This window comes from Fulmarus glacialis, unplaced genomic scaffold (genome assembly GCF_000690835.1).
Source record: "Fulmarus glacialis isolate BGI_N327 unplaced genomic scaffold, ASM69083v1 scaffold14988, whole genome shotgun sequence".
In the NCBI taxonomy this organism is placed as follows: domain Eukaryota; kingdom Metazoa; phylum Chordata; class Aves; order Procellariiformes; family Procellariidae; genus Fulmarus; species Fulmarus glacialis.
In genome coordinates, this window is record NW_009230259.1 from 4,324 (window position 1) to 20,746 (window position 16,423).

The following is a 16,423-nucleotide window of genomic DNA, read 5'->3' on the forward strand; positions in this document are numbered from 1 at the left end:
AGCATGTTTGGCAGGTCACTTGAGAAGCCAAATTAACTCTTACCAGAGCTGGCAGCAGGACAAGTCTGAGAGCCTGAAGAGTTCAAGTGCTGAGAGGCACCGAGGCCTGGAGAGGAGCTGGGATTCCAGGGTGCTTAAAAATAGTGACTGGATTTTCAGTACTTCATATTTCATTCCAAATAAAGTTGTCAAAATTCCCACAATTCCTGCACCTTCCAACATGCGATGAACTGCAGAATATCATACTTTGTCTGCTTCCACCAGCTGCTGGTGTGGAAAGAGTCCAAAGAAAGGCTCTGCAAGAAAGTTCCCATCAGAGATGGAAGCCACGAAGTAGCTCAAACCAAATAAAAATAAAACATGTAGAGTTGGTCCTCTCTTGGAGCATCTGCTGGGGATACAGTGTCCTCATCAGACAACATCCAAGTCTCCCTCGGTTCAATGCCGAGTCCACATGCAAGCAGCACAGCCACACTGCGCCTGCCAAACCCTATCCCTCTACGTCCATGCAGCCGCACGGAGTCAGCACGCAGGTAAAATGCTTTTGCTGCCTCGTCCGTCCCAGAACAGACACACTGACCCACTGGGATCTACACGAACTCTGTGAAGTCGTCCACCGAGGAGATCAGCCGCTTCCTCTGTCCAGTCTCATAGGTGGGTGGAGGGTCCTGAGGGACCTGGGGAGGGGGCTTTGTCGGAGCAGATGGATGCATCTGCAGGGGAAGGCCAGGAGTCTGGTACTGGGTTTCTTCACGTAGCTGAAAGTCAAACAAGAACAGATGAGCTCCATTCCCTCTGAAACTCTTCACTCTCCATTTGGGCAGGGCAGGACAGGTTACTCAGGACAGCTTGTCCTACCATCCCTAGCACGGTGCTGAATGGGTGCAGCTCTGTGTCCAGATACCAGGGTTCCCAAACCCGTTGCTGCAAGTCCAGACCTACATCGCTCCACTTGTCATTCCCACAAGAGCTGGATTCTAACCCTTATACACATATTCCTCCTCTTATTCAGCAAGTTTTGATAGCTGATTTTGTGTGCCTTATTTGTAGTAAGACTCTAAGGTAGAGCCCAGTTCTAAACACTTAGAGCAGACAGCTTTACTTACCCGGTGCCTAAGCCTCTTGATATGACGTAGCCTTGCAATCCATTTGGATGGGTAGGTGTCAGTAGGGTTTGATCGACTGTGATGAACCTGGGAAGCCATCTAATTTGGGAAGGGTGGGGAGAAGCAGGGAAAGAGCAGTGAAAGAGAGGAAGCACATTAACGTAACCACGACAATAAAATTAATAGAACGTCTCAGTACAGTTTGACAGCAACTGAAATACAGCTCTAAGTTATAACTGTTCATGTGCTTACTCTGACTGACAGCAATAACTGAAGCAGAAAACTTATTTGTTTTAGCAAGCCCTACTCATTTCCTTGGAAGCTGGTGATGGACCAAGACACCAGCTGGAAGACAGAAGGTCTCAGGGAGCTCAGGGGTACTCACGTTAGCGTGCAAGGCCATCTGACGGGCTACAAATGGCAGGTTCTTATCAGAGATGATCTTAGCGACACTCGTGTCTACGAGACCCTCCATGTCTTCATTTTAAAGGAAGAAGAAAAAAAATTCTTGTAAGACACTTAAGAACAAGCTAAAGGTTGCCAGTAACTAAATAGATAAGTAATAAAAACCTGAGGAATTGCATCACAGAATCTCAGAAGTTCCCGTTGAGCTCTACAGCTCCAACTGTACAGAACTGGCACCGCAACTTAACACAACTGGCTCTCAAATTCTGGCTGCTCCGTAAAGGTTTGAGGAGAGCCTGCTGGGCTCTTTATCACATGAACCAAAGTGTGAGCGAAAAAACACCCCAGAAGTGCTCCTTTGGTAAGAGGAAAGCAATCTCCTCCAGTATTCCCAAGCAATTGTTGGAGGGACGTGCTCTACTCTGCCAGCACTTCGTCTTAAGCTTGAAATAGTATCAGTGGTACAATGGGAAGATACCTCTTCTCTTGGGGAAGATATACATGAACAGGACATATCCAGACACAACTGGGCAGCAAATCGGTTTCAGAGAGTTTCTCCTGGAAGTTTTTACTTTTGAAACACAAAAACACTGCAAAGTGAAGGCAGTTATTGCACCACCAATACAGGAAAGACTGAGAATAAAGGCTGGAGGGATTCCTACCTTTCCGACACTGCAGCGTCACCAGGTTACAGTCATAGTCAAGTGGTGTGATGATAACATGCACAAAATTGAACTGACCCTAATGAGAAAACAATAAAATAGTGATATACATTTTATTGGCAGCCATCGTGACTCTTGTGAATGCCATAAACTAACATACATGAACGCACCAAGGCAAATCATCTCCACTCATGATCTCAACACTGTTTGCTAAGATAACACACATCAGATTAAGGTTTTACAAACAGTCACATCCCTGTTTTATAACACACCAGCAAGTAAAGTACCTTTATTGTTCCCAGTTTAAAGTCTTCTCCAGAATCATTGTAAATGATAGAAACAAAATCATTCCCAAGGTGTCTTTTCTTGTCACAGCGATATTTATCTAAATCCTTTGTGGGCATCAGAGTAGCAATGTGGAAAATAGCTGAAGAGGAAACAGAAAAATCCTCAGGCTGGCTGGGAAAGCAGTGCTGCAAGCAGCAATAGTCAACATGCAGCACTTGTCTGGAAGACAAAGTAGTACCAGCACCACAATAATAAAAAATGTAAGCTGTGCTCCCTCAGTAGGTTTGTCCCCATTTGTGACAGCTGAAACCAGTCCCACTGGATTGCTCCAGTGGTACCTGGAGCATGGAGCGTAGTGGCCAGTGAAAAGGCAGCCTCTGAAAGCTCCGCTTTTGCTAGTTTCTAGGTACTGCCCTGCACAGTCTTCTCTAGCACCAGGCTCAGCAAAGTGAATTTAGGGCCTGGCTTTCAGCATATGCCTGATGTATACTGGAAGAAGCATTCTCATCAAGCTGGGGTAGCTATCTATCTGTTCATAGAAAATGAACAGGGGACTGCAGAAGTGCTTCCGGGCATTTATTCCATGACCACAGTAGCATGGTGAGTAGAATCTGGTTTGAGGAGGAAGAGTTAAATAGCTTAAAACCAGGACTTCCCCTAATTGAGCTCTGCAGAGCACCAGGGCCACAGTGAGTAACCTGCAGCTGCTCCACGGAACCGGATTAAGTACGATGACTGGGATGCACAGAGCTGTATGAAAAAATTTGGGAAGTTCATCATAGCTTTTTAGATCTTGGATGATATCTGCACCGCTTGGTGCTGCAGGAGCTGGGTAACGCTGCAGTTCAACTAGCAATGACCACAGTAATGACAACCCTCCTGCTTTCAATACTGTTCTTCAGAGAAACAATTAGCAGAGTTTTGACATGTACACAATACCCTCAATTAACGGCCTTCATAGCAGCTCAAGAACAAACAGCTCATTCTACAAACCCCTACACCAAACCGTATCAACCTTTAATAGAGCAGACTATTTTAAAAGTAAATAGTGTGATTTTTTTTTTCCTTCAATAAGGCAGGTATGCACCTCTCCCAAACTGTAACACATGGCTTGCAGAGATACCAGAGAGAGAATGGGAGGAGAACGGAGCCCCAGGTCATCTTTATTACATCCCTGGAAAGGAAACAGTTTGTAGAAGGCAGGTGAGTCTTAGGATGAGAAGAGACCATCCTTCTACTTCCAACTTCTGGAGCCACCTTACCTTGCATAATGTCATCGTGCCAACAGTAGGTAAACTGTCCATCCTCCCCACAGACGTCCAGGCCACCAAGGTAAATTTTATCTGGCTGACAGTCTTTGAGTTCAATGAGCTTCCCTAACCCAGTCAGGAACTCTGTATAGCGATAGGATCCGTGTTCATTTGACAGAATTGCGATTTCATTGTTGCTCTAGGAAATAAGAACATGGGAGTCCCACACTGAATGCTAAGAGCACTCAATCAGCATGAGTGATTAGGTTGTTACCTTCCTAGAAGGGCTTCACGCAGGCACTGATTTTTAGTGCAAGAAACTAAGGAAAAGCAAGGCTACTGCAGGAGCAGGACAAATCTCACAGCTGGAGTAGTGGTGCCTGGCCTTCTGTTGAGATGTAACCATTAAAGGATTAATGCACCTGCGCACTCACCTGGCCTTCTCCAACGTAGAGCACTGCAATCTTGTGTGTGTCGTAAGAAGGAATTTGATCCAGGAGCTGCACCGATCTTTCAAATGTCTACAATCAAAATATTGGTCACATCTTTAAAAACTTATCTCCACACACCCACTGCCCTCCCTAAAACCCCTCCAGGACAATGACAGCACAACGTAAGCACAGATTCCTGACCTCCACTAGTGTCTTCCTTGATGAATGCTGCCCTACTCTGTTCTGCAAGGGCACAGCGCATCATCAGTCTAAGGTACGGAGCAGTGCTATATGGCATCTGTCACCACACCTTCTTAGCTTTATACTTCAGATGAGATAAATCTGGCAAACTGCACTGGTTAGATGCACTTGCCATGACAAATTACATCGTATCTTCATTTAAGCTCCAGGCATGAAAAATCACCATGTCTCTAGCTCTGAAGAACATTTTTAGCACAAGGCATCACCTCATCTCACCTAGGCTCCCTACTGCCTGACCACCCGAAGCTGAAGTAAGGGGAAACTATCAGCAGAGGTCTGTGGTGCTCAGTTCACAAGAACCCCATTCCAGCATTACTTCTCCAGGAAGTTTACGACTAATTTCTCATAAGACCACAGAAAGCTTCTTGGCCACTCTGAATTATACGGAGGGCTGACAGGTTTGTCTAGTGACGTTCTGCCAATATCACCTAATGCTCAGTTTTCATCCTGCATTCCTCCTATGAGCAAAAAAACAAAACTCCACAAATCATCCTGCCTTCGGGCTGGGATTCTGAAACAGCACCAGCAAAATCTCCCAATATCTCAAATTCAACCCAGAGCTATAAAGAGGGAGCTACCAGGACTGGGGTACAGAAAATCTCCCATCTGTAGTACTGTTGGTAGGAAACACCTTTAAATTGCACCATCTGAGCTGGACATTCATTACTATCATTTATGTTCAAGAAAAGTAATGAGGTTAGAAAAATTAACTACAAGAATTTTAAAAAAAAATCCTTGCCTACCTCATTTGGCAACAAAAGGGGCTTGTTGTTTTCATCGCCAAAGAATGGGGAGTGGTACAACTGTAAAAACACAAAGCTAAAGGAGAGGGGGGGGAAAAGTCCTGTTACCATAAAAATTAAGTCAATTTTGATCTGTTGTATGTAAGAACGTTATGTACAGAAGAAAAAGAGGAGCAATTAAAATGCTAACAGAGTATTAGTCATCTTCTAGAGACACTTTAGGTGCCTGGTCTACCTGCAGTTTGTAATAGACCCCTGTCATAAAACACAACGGTTATGTCAAACAGCAGCAGCTGCACAAATTCCCCATTCAAAAGGCAATCTTTACGCAGAACGGAGGAGTAGGAATGCACTCCTGCCTCACAGTTATGGGGGGTATTTCTAGGCTAGCAGATAAATGATTTTACAGACATTTGCATTTTACCTGCCCTCAGTAAGATGAAGATTGTCTCATAATGGAATTTTGGGCAACTACCAATATCTGAAGTTCAAACCCCTTCTTTTCCTTCTTTTCAGTATTTTGCACATTATATTTCTTGAACTGCAAGACTAGTAATTCATCCTGTTCACAGCGAAATTAACTCTAGATGACCTGCATTCACGCCACACGTGCATTTGGACCCTAAATTGGGATAGATTAAGAACTATTTCTTTCGCCATTTAAGAGACCTGTTTCCTAAATCACAAAGTTAATTTGGTAGTAGTGGTTTCAACATGTCTGTATTAGCTCCTGAAAAAACAGGTAATTAACTTTCTTTTTAATCAGATACTGTTTTGTAGATCCCACAAAACCAGCAAACCACTTTGAACTAATCCAGCCATAGCTGCACCAATTCTGAGCTCATGATTTCTAGCTTCAGATAAGCCCCTCCACCCACCTTGGGTTTATTCCGGGTACTTTCTCAGCATTGGAGGCTGCTGTTCTGCTCTTGAAGGCATCTCTCTCGATCCTTTTTCCCCTCCTTGATGGGGCTGAGTCGGAGATGGTGTATCCTCGGGGCCGGTGCCCAGAGGGGGAGCGAGGCGAGGTGACAGGACCGGTGCCATCCAACCCGCCTGACCCAGTCACTCTGGCATCTTCTCCCTTGCCCAGCCAACTGCCCAGCCCTTCCCCTTCCAGGTTCCCAGACTGGGATTTTGATTTCACTTCTGTGCTCAGCCTCCTAGTTACTTCTCTGCCATTTGCGTCTTTGAGGACCTCCTGCAGTGTCTGTAGCTCGGGGGAAGAACTCGACTTGCTGAGCGGCTGGGATGGCTGGAAGGAAAGCTCCTCCAGTGTTCGGCCGTCCTCTGACGGCAGGACTCTCCCAATGGGAATTCCACCCTCCACCAGGTCTTCCGACTTCAGAGATTTTTCTTCTTGGCTGGAGGTTGAGGAGGACTTAAAGAGGGAGAAACAAACATGAACAGTTTTCCTGATACGCAAAATAAAATCCGACAACAGTAATGCTCGAGGCACCCCCTGACACTTCCAGTGAAAGATGAGCAGGAAGGTGCCAAGTACAAAGCAATGCAGATGGAGGACTCTACATAAAACAGGTATTTACTGCTGCTGTTCCGCATGCAGTCCCTCACAAGCCATCCAAACTCTCAATCACGACTGCATGTGCATTTTGGTATCTTTAGTGAGTTCTTTCAGAGGGTGCCAAGAGGGACTCATCTGAGCACAGACAATTCTCCCGCGTGTCTGAAGACGGGGCTGTCATACAGGACAGAACTGGTTAACCTGTTTCTTCTTACCCTGCTATAAGACTCCTGGGGTTTACCAAACCGTTCCTCGCTCAGGACTTGTTCAGAACATGAAGTCTCAATGTCCTCACTCTCTGGAGACTCAGCTGGGGACTCGGTTTCCTTTAGCTCCATTTCCGAGGGGCTCCCTTCCTCCAGCACCACCGCTGATTCTATCGAGACACAAGGCAGAAGAACTGAAGTCTGTAGAGGGGCACAGACTGGCAGGCCCCCATCCTCTCCTCTGAAGTACCAGCCTTTTCCCTACGGGATTTCAATGGAAGGCCATATTGAATGAGTGCTCTGGTTCTTTGATTTCTCGTCATGTCAGACTTGCTCCTGGTTCCCCTTTTGTATAGAATAACTGATCACCTTACCCTCACAGCAAACAGCTGTGTCTGCTTTGGCCAAAATAACTGCAGTTGTTTCGAATTGTTACTGATGAACAAGCAGGGGACAGAATGAGGAAATGGGACCTTGTACATCAATGCTCGGTTATCAGGACAGACAGGAACTACAGAGATGTAAGAAAGTACAAGACTAGCATTAAAAGTTCATCATTAACCAGGCAATGAAGACATCAGTTCTATGCAAGTGTGCAAAAAAGTAAGTTTTTCTTGTATTGAAATGCAATGCTCCTGTGCCTTGTAGTGGCCTAGAAGGAGATAAGAAATTTTACTAGGAGCCATTTACTTGCAGTTTGGCAGTTTTCCTAGTATGTCTCAGTAGAAGCAAAACCATTCAGCCCTAGGCATATGAAAGGACAAGAGAGCAAGAGTAATACATGCACTGCAGCAATACTGGGAAACCTGCATGTGGCATCTCATCAGAAAAATGGTTAATGAAACCACACTGACAAGAAAGCTCCTTGGAAGCCCTGCCTACGGTGGAGGAGGTTATCGCAGCATTTAACGTTGTCTCTACTCCCGGCAGTGACCCTGACCACAGGGATGAGTCTGACCAAAGGCTCCTCTTGGCCTTGCTTTTTTGTCCTGAGGAAAAGGCTGGAGAACAGGAGGCTTCCCATTACGCACCCAAGGGACTGGAAGACCAATCTGAAAGGCCAAGATTTGTTTTCCAAAGTAAAATAAAAATAAAAATTAGCACACACAAAAAATAAAGAAAATCAGCAAAATTAAAAAAGAGAAAAAAAAAAATCACTAAAGCAGCTTTTCCTGGATTGATTTCAGCTCGCAGGACCAAAGTTATTTCAAAGAAGCAATTAAGAGTTAGCATTGCACACACATACCTTCTTTAAAAAAAAAAAAAACAAAACCAAAACAAAAGAAAAAAACCCAAAACAACGTGCTGATCTGGTTAGCTGTCCAAGCCAGAACACACCTGCATATATCCAGTGTTTCCAACCTTCCCCAGCTCTTACACTACTGCCAAGATTGCTGGTGTTTTTAAATAATGCAAGCGCTTGCTAATTATTCTTTAAGTGGGAAGAGAATAATACGAGCAAAAAGAAGTACAGAAAAATATTTTATTGCAGCATCTTTGTATTGCTTTAAGAGGCCTATGTCAACAACAACCAGCAGTTAAGAATACCCTGCTGCTGTACAGAGAATTTTCCAGTGAAGGAAAGAAGGCAGAAAGACATTTCAACCCTCTAATTAAAATCATAAAGCATTGCAGATTATCAAAGCAATGCAGGTGTTGTGCTCATAAGGTATACAATTTGATCTCCACTTCATTTAATTATGAATTCAATTTTACTGAAGTGGAGAAAGATTTTACACTACTATAGAGCCTCCAGAAAGCTAGAATTTAGCAGGTTTTCCGCTGAAATGTATTTCTTCTTTTTTTTTTATTTCAAAAACTTTTAACCAGTATCCGTTGTAACGTCAAACTTTATATATATATCAGCTATATCAGCTCCTTTTATCTTTTCTGTGTCCAATTCTGACAGATTCCTGTGGGCTGAGTAGCATGGGACTTTATTTCAGGGTAGCTCGTCCTGTAGCATACTATGCTATTCTCAGAAGTGGGAGCTTTTACATTTAGCAGAACACAAAGCCAATTGTAAAATGAAGCTGAAAATAAATAATTCTATCAATCAAGCCACTCAGACATTTTGACAGGTCATTTAACACTGTGCCCCATGACTCACAATCCACTCCAGCTAAACCAAAAGTTGCTTTAAGAAATTGTCTGCAAATGTTGGATCTGGCTTGGACTTCTTCATGCTAGTCAAGATCCCATTTGTTGAGAGTAATGAGACTGGGTACAGACAGGAGACATGAAAGGGGAAAATGAAGTATGAGGGATACATTTTCTATGAATCAGAGGTGTTCTTCTATGGCAATACTTTTTTTTTTTTTTTCCCTTAAAGATATATAAATATACCTGCCCAGGATATGCTCCTGTGCAACTTCCCTTGACAACTGGACTGGTACATGGAAGAGAAAGAGGCCACTGCAAAGGGAAATCAAGTGAGCAGCTACATCAAAAGGAAGGAGAGACTATATGAAAAAAAAAAAAAATTAAAAAGCACAGAGTTTAAAATGTAACCAAGAGCCTATTTTAAAATAAATAAATAAATAAATAAAAACAAAGGAAAGAACAAGCTGGGATAAGCTCACTAGATGCCAAAGGGATACTTTAAGGGTACAAGGTCTCAACATGAATAAGGAGGCATAAACACATTCAAACAATGCAGACTCAAACTGCTCTCTTTGTGAGTTTCAGAAACAGAAAATTCCTTAGTGATATCCTAGCACACGCAAGAAACCAGTCTGAGCTTTTCCTGAGCTACACGCTTCTGGTTAAAAATCATTTTTAAACCCACAGAAGAGCCTGAAGATTAGAAATATGGATAAAGATTCACATAGTTTTAGCCTCTAAAGAGGAAGAACAACATGCATATGACAGTCTGACAGGAAAACTTCTTCAAAACATTCATTTGTCAGCCAGCTCTGGCAAGTCCACTAGGAATTGTGTTAACAAGAATGTGGCCGAAATTATTTTCTCAGACTGCCACAGGAGTGGCATTCAGGCAGGTGCTTCTTTCAACTAATCAGTTAGCACCTATATACCACAAATGTGAAGGAGTCAACAGAAGTGCTCACGGATAAGAATTTAAATTTTTTTTTTAAAAGGTGATAATTTGATTTTGACTCTAATTTTATGTTTACCCATTCTGAAATCCTAAAATCATATCCTGCCCTGTTTAAAACAAACCTGAAAACTAGCATTTTTACCAGATTTCCAAACAAACCATACCATTGATGCCACCTACCCAGAAAAGCCTTGTCTGCTGTATGTGTATAATCTGCTCAGCTTTGATAGTGCTAGCAGTGCTGAGAGCCTCAGTGGTAGATGTTGTTGATAAGAGCTCTGAGCAGGGATTACATAAAGCTTTAAAAATTTCAGCTGTTGATCCAACACTAACCTCACAACATTAACAGCTCTTTCGGAAGTGAAAAGCCCTGGCCACTATGTGGCCATCAAAAGAAACTCATTTGATTCAACTGCACCAGACTGAAGGCTAAACAGCCGTTTTAAGAGGTGAATAAATCCGCAGCCAACAGGATTTGCATTCTGCTATCTCATGCTGTAAAAGACAGCGGCAACTAACTGACCCTGGCTGGCAAGGTTTGTAATAGGCCATTCTCCCAGGAACCTAGTGCTCTTAGCACCCAACGCAAACTCCCATACTGAAGACACACGGAAATGGAAACGCTGCATGGGAAGATCCATCCACATGTGGGATGCCCAGACCAGCCCCAAACAAGTGGAAGAGGGAAAAGATCCATGACTTTGTTCAGTTTCATTTGGGAAACAGTTAGCATGAAACACATTACTCCTCCAAAGAAGCTCCATTACTCCTCTCATTCTTCTCTTTAAGAAAGAGAGGTACTTTTCCGATGGAATATCAGAAGCAAGGAGGAAGGGAATTTTTCACTGAAAACTTCTAGGGACAAGAACTGATTCCCCTTCTCATTGCTATGTTATTCCTTATGCTACTAACTTTACTCTTCTAGAAGACCTGCAGTAACTTCAACAGACTTTAAACAGGCTAGTGACAGCTATGCTGGACACGCTACTGGCTTGACATCTCTCACCTGTATTGGAACGCTGCAGAAGCGATGGTTTGGCTGTCCCGGTGGCCAAGCTGGAGGAGGGGACAGAGAGGGATTTATATAGAGCTGTTTCTCGGTGTTCTTTAAAACGCTCTGCAGCCATGAGCGCATTAGAGAGCTCTTGCAGGGGCATATTGTTAATATCTGAAGAAAATGGACTGAGCGGGTTCTCCAGACTCATTAGCCAGCTTGTGTTACCTGGTAAGAGAAAATTAGGGAAGAAATTAAGTACTCCCAACTCCAGAAAGTTTACAACTCACATCGAAAAAAGCACAAACTTTTTTGGATTTTGCAAGTAAAAATCAAAACGGACCAAGTTCTCAGTTCTCCTGACATTTGGCAGAATCACTTGATTAATTTCCTATTTTCAGTAAGTAGCTCCCAGTGCTCTGTACTTCACCCCAAGCTCTTCAAAAACCATCCTTGGTAACTCCTTACTACAGCAGATTCCCAAAAGGCATCCAAAACACTCCGGTATTTTAATTAATGATACCAGGTCAGTTATTTTCTCCTGAAGCAACTTTCAGATGAAATAGACAATTCCCTGTTAATGTTGTGTAACATACCAGTATTCAAGAATTTTGACTGTGAACATGTCATTACTCCTTCCTTAACAGCAGACACAACCATGCAGCTGCTCTAGCCATAAGCCTCATTCATCTCAAATCTAGCATGGGAAGCTAAAACACAGCACAGACAGATTTTCAAGAAAGACCACAGAGCAGTGTAAAAATGGAAAATGCAAAGTAGGGTTGATATTATCTGGCTCTATTTCTGTAACAGTACTTAATACACAGATTTAAGTCCTTGCTTCAATCTTTTCACAGGTCTTTTGTAGATTTAAAACACTAAAGAGTGATTTCAAAGAATCAAGTATCAGATGTATTAGTTTCAAGAGGCAGTAAGCAATAAAGAGATCCATTTGCAACTAAGTATGTGTTTTTCTTCTTCATCCAGGCTCCAGTTTCTTAGCAAGTCAAAAGAGCTCACTCCACACTCGGGTAAAGATACCTGTGGGTCTGCGCACTAGGATTTCTGCCCATCCCTGTGTCAGCAGCGGGACATATGCAGCTAAGTTTGCTTTTTCTTTCTGCAGAGCTGTCTGTGGAGCAGGATTAGTCTTCTCTGATCGAGATGCAGGAGGACTCTGTGTCCCTTGGGAAGCCGAGCCACTGGGGAAATGGGAGGCTGAGCTGTCTAAGGCACCAACACGTAAGGCATGACCACCTAGCAAGACAGACACAAAATAGAAGGGAGAGCCATGCTTAGTTAGCACTAAAAATATCCCAGAAGCAGTAAGTCTTTTAAGCTCCTCTAGCAGCTGTGCTCACAATATTGGGAACCTAAGAGAACGTTACCTTGAATGTGTTTCTTATAAATCATGAAGTTAGATAAACATAGGTGATCTCACTGCAAGTGCTCACCACTTAATCAACCATCAAAGCTTTCCTGCAAGGAGAGCCAAGCAGGAGGAGCATCACCACTCCTGAGGCCAACAGCTGCTGCTACCTGCCCACTATTAAATACCAGACCAGATTCTCAAATTAATTTAGATACAGGTCTCTTTGGTAGGCACTTGGACAATTAAGACTGCGACATGGACCCACAACTGACAGTAAGACTCCAGGATAGGAATTTACCAGACATGGATCGGACTCTGTTGCGAGAGCTTCTGCAAACCTGCTGCCCAGCTTGAGATTCCAGTTTTGCTGGAGCTTCTTTGGTTTGTCTCACTTGCAAAACAGGGTCTGAGCTGTGGGGGGGAAAAAAAAAAAAAGATATTGATGATATTGAGAGAGGAACCAGTCATGTTGGACAAATAAGACATTCCTCTTCTGGTAAGCGGAAAACCTAGAAAGATGCACTGCAACAGTAGTTTAAGTGACTCTGTTAGGTGGAAATTTCTAGAAATGGGAGCAAACTTTACCTTGATTCTGTGCTGCTTTGGAGCTCTCCAGAGTCTAGGCCAAGCAGGGACCTTGTCCCTGTTCCAACGCTTGTAGTGATGGTCACCAGCTTGTTACCAACCAGCCACGTCTTTGTCCTTCCTCCAGCCAACAGAAACTCACCCACAGGAGACCTAGAAACACATTTGTGATGAACGCAGCTCTCAGGCTGCAGAGCACAGAGCCTACGCAGGTGGCTTATTTCACGTAACTACGTAGGAGGTACTGCCTGCTTTCCTTCTTTATACAGCATTTTTAACATACCCCCTGGTCATCAACATACACATTATCCATCAGGTAAAGGATGAGCTGAATTTAATATCAATTGATAGCAGTACTACTGGACACACATTACAGAGCAGTCCAGTTCAATCCTGGTCACACATCACAGAGCAGAAGGGAACGAGCCTTGTCTGCGCTACGTGTCTCCTTCTGGGAAGGGCTAGCAAGAAAAGTAAATGCCCTCCATTTGAAGTCAGCTGGCACAACACTCAGCTCTGTAGCGAAGACTGTGATTATCCAGCAAGGACATGGAGCAAAGTACTGCTCACAGACAGCATGCCTTCAGGGCATCTCCTTCTGGACAGTTCAAGGCTGAGGCAAAGGCTGGTTGGCTCCAACGGACTTCTCTCATCTAACCAATTTAGCCAAGCCAGATTTTATCTGCGAGGAATGACTTCAGAGCCTGGCCCTGCCAGAATCTCAAATGTGTCACGGTAATTTTCCACTAATAAGGTTGAAATATGAACCTCAAACAAAAACATCTCTCCCATGGTCACCGACTGACCCCTACCTTTTAGGCACAGCAGTGAAGTTTGAAAAGACGTATCGAGCCATCATATCCAGACAGGTCTCAGTGAGTTCCAGGTGGAGATTTTTTAAGTTGTCATCAGCCTGAGCCATCGAATTTTCATCTGCAGAGCCCAGGCTTGAACTAGTGATGGATGTTTGTATCCGACTAGAAGAGAATGTTTCCAACTGACAGATCACATTGCAAAATGCTTGTCCCTGTCACCCGAAAGACAGTGTGATGCAGAACAATCTGCAATACATGCATGTGCCAGATCAGAGAGGTGGCCAGACGTTAAACCCAGGACATACTAAAAATATTTTTGGATCAGCCTCATGTTGTGCTTTGTAGATTGTCATTGCAGAAAGTGTATTTTATCTTGAGAGACTGAGAAACGTTTAAATGTCCATCAACTGACTAGGTCAGGCCAGTGCTCTTTGATGTTGGGTGGCCCATGGGCAAGTGCACCAAGCAAATAGTGAGTGGCAGCACCATGCTTTGAGCTTCCTAATCTATAGTGAGGGCAAGCGTCCCGTGACCTGCACAGTTTCCCAGGCAACATGTTGCCCATGAGCCACAAATCGGGGCACTCTAGACTTAACTTTATAATCCTGTGGTTTGCTTTTTTCTCTGTTGCATCCCTTTCATGTATTGATTATTTTCCTCCAAATTCAATAGCTATGTAAGACCTAATTTAACTTGAAATAGAAAAAAATTGCACTCTGAACAGGAAATTGGTACAAGAATAGAGAGCAACTCTGCCTTCAAATCAGCCAAGTTAGCAATGCCATTTAAAACAACTGCAAGAACAGGCTAGATTGCAATATTTTATAAAGATGACTCCTCATGCCATCGTAATACAAACTAAACTGAGGTACAGCCAAATTTTTTATGATGTGGCAACTTCTTTGGCATCATTAAGGGTAATTATCTGAACTTTCAGTTGCTACCATTTACATATAAATACAAGAGAAAAAAATCACCTAATAGATTAATGGGGATGTTAGAGACTGAAGTGCCAGAATTGTATTCACAATTCAGTCACTTCAGTGTCTTTCCCCAAAATACCATATAGTTATAGTCAAAAATAAAAACATGGAAAATAAAGTTTCACTGACAGCAGTCCTTACAGATTAAGGCACAAATCTTCAGGTTCAGATTTTAAACCAACATGTTACAGACAGCAGTTTAACACTCAAGGGAAGTGATCCAGAAATATGTTCTAAAAACTAGCATAAATTGTTTCACCTTTCATGTGAGCAAATCATTGTCTGCAATCAAAACTTGTTTTCTTTAGTCACGAAAGCAATAGCTTCATATGGGCTGAGCATACATTTCACTGCTCTACAGAAAGACAAATTAAGGTTTTCACAGCATCATACTTCAGACCAGAATACTTCCGTCAGCTCCCTTTGCCTCAAAGAACAAATCCTAAACTGAGGCCAGAACTATTCTTCATAGTTTGGGAGGAGGGCCTGTACATAAGTTTGCAGAGTATCAAAAGCCTCTCCTGGGGCAAGTCACTGCTTAGAAGGCTGAAGTTTTAGTGAGCTTTAACCAGGACTCTCACTTGCACAGAATGCAACCTTTTTCCTTTTTTTGTGTGTTGTTTGTTTGTTTGTTTTTCCCCCCTTCGCCATCTTTACTTTGAAAATAGAAATTTTTGTGGCTAAAGCATCAGAGAACAGGGCAAAGTAACCATACACAACACAGGGCATGATGTGATAACCCAACAGCCGGCGTTGGGAAGCCATGGGATATCCATGATCCTTTCCCAAAACCTTTTGACTGTGGCTAAAGCCAGTTTTTTATTGCGTAACGAAGTCATGCAAGCATCCCACATGCAAATCCACCCTGCTTCCACCCACCCTTGTGGTAAAATTTCCAAGTGCCGAGTTGCTCTTGGATTCTCCCCATTTAAAGTGCCTCTACCTGCGGACCACATGTTCAGACACACTGATGCTGCGGGATCGGAAGGCATCAACTGCAGAGGATTCTTTCAGCTCTTTCACTGGAGGAGAGTTATTCAAGCCTTGCTTTGCATTTTTGGCTAGTCTTAAACTACTAGGTGGAGAAGCACCAAGCCCCAAAAGAGGTCACAGGAAGGGAGGAAATCATTGTAGGGATGTAGGTTGAAAGGTCACAGGTCACAGGGTCAATATTGGGGGATCCCGGAGGGTGATGTAAAATAAAACAAATGCCAAAAAAGGAAAAAAAAAAATTAAAACGTACAAACAAGCAGAGCTGAAAGCATTAAAAAGACAAACCACATTTTGAAAACAAGATTTTAAACGTGCTACAAAACAAATGAAATTAGTACAAGTTAAAACAAAAAACTGATTGAAATGATAGTTGGAATACTGCGCTGTCAAACAAAGGCAAAAGCACCTGAACGCTAATTCAGCACAAATTTCTCGAGTCTGAGAAGTTTTGTGCAGTTCAACCACCTCTTGAGTTGCCCCAACTCACCACTTCAGCACAGCTAAAATCTTGATTACTTCCACAGAGACCAGATCCTAAAATGCTTTGCCAATACCAGGTAGTAGCACATTTTTCTAAGAGACACGGGAATCTAAGAGGCATCAGGCATCTCTACCTCTGTGCCCAAATCTGAGCTTCTACCCTGAAGCACAAAACCACCAGGACCAGTCAGAGGTGCCCCTCAGCTCAGCTCGAGACACTGGGGAGACTCAGCCCATATGAACGAGACTGATCCTTCTCACACTGC

General features: G+C 43.3%; 1 protein-coding gene across 1 annotated transcript in view; it reads right to left on the reverse strand.

The window, feature by feature from the left end:
• Window positions 1–590: 590 nt before the first annotated feature.
• TSC2 (tuberous sclerosis 2) overlaps window positions 591–16,423 on the reverse strand; it is a 32,024-nt gene continuing 16,191 nt past the window's right edge. The window contains 17 exon segments of the mRNA XM_009584166.1: window positions 591–758; window positions 1,107–1,205; window positions 1,492–1,583; window positions 2,174–2,252; window positions 2,461–2,600; window positions 3,724–3,910; window positions 4,146–4,232; window positions 5,147–5,222; window positions 6,025–6,527; window positions 6,887–7,047; window positions 9,224–9,292; window positions 10,942–11,157; window positions 11,971–12,186; window positions 12,600–12,712; window positions 12,887–13,039; window positions 13,699–13,863; window positions 15,628–15,756. Coding sequence (XP_009582461.1) covers window positions 591–758; window positions 1,107–1,205; window positions 1,492–1,583; window positions 2,174–2,252; window positions 2,461–2,600; window positions 3,724–3,910; window positions 4,146–4,232; window positions 5,147–5,222; window positions 6,025–6,527; window positions 6,887–7,047; window positions 9,224–9,292; window positions 10,942–11,157; window positions 11,971–12,186; window positions 12,600–12,712; window positions 12,887–13,039; window positions 13,699–13,863; window positions 15,628–15,756 — 2,653 coding nt within the window.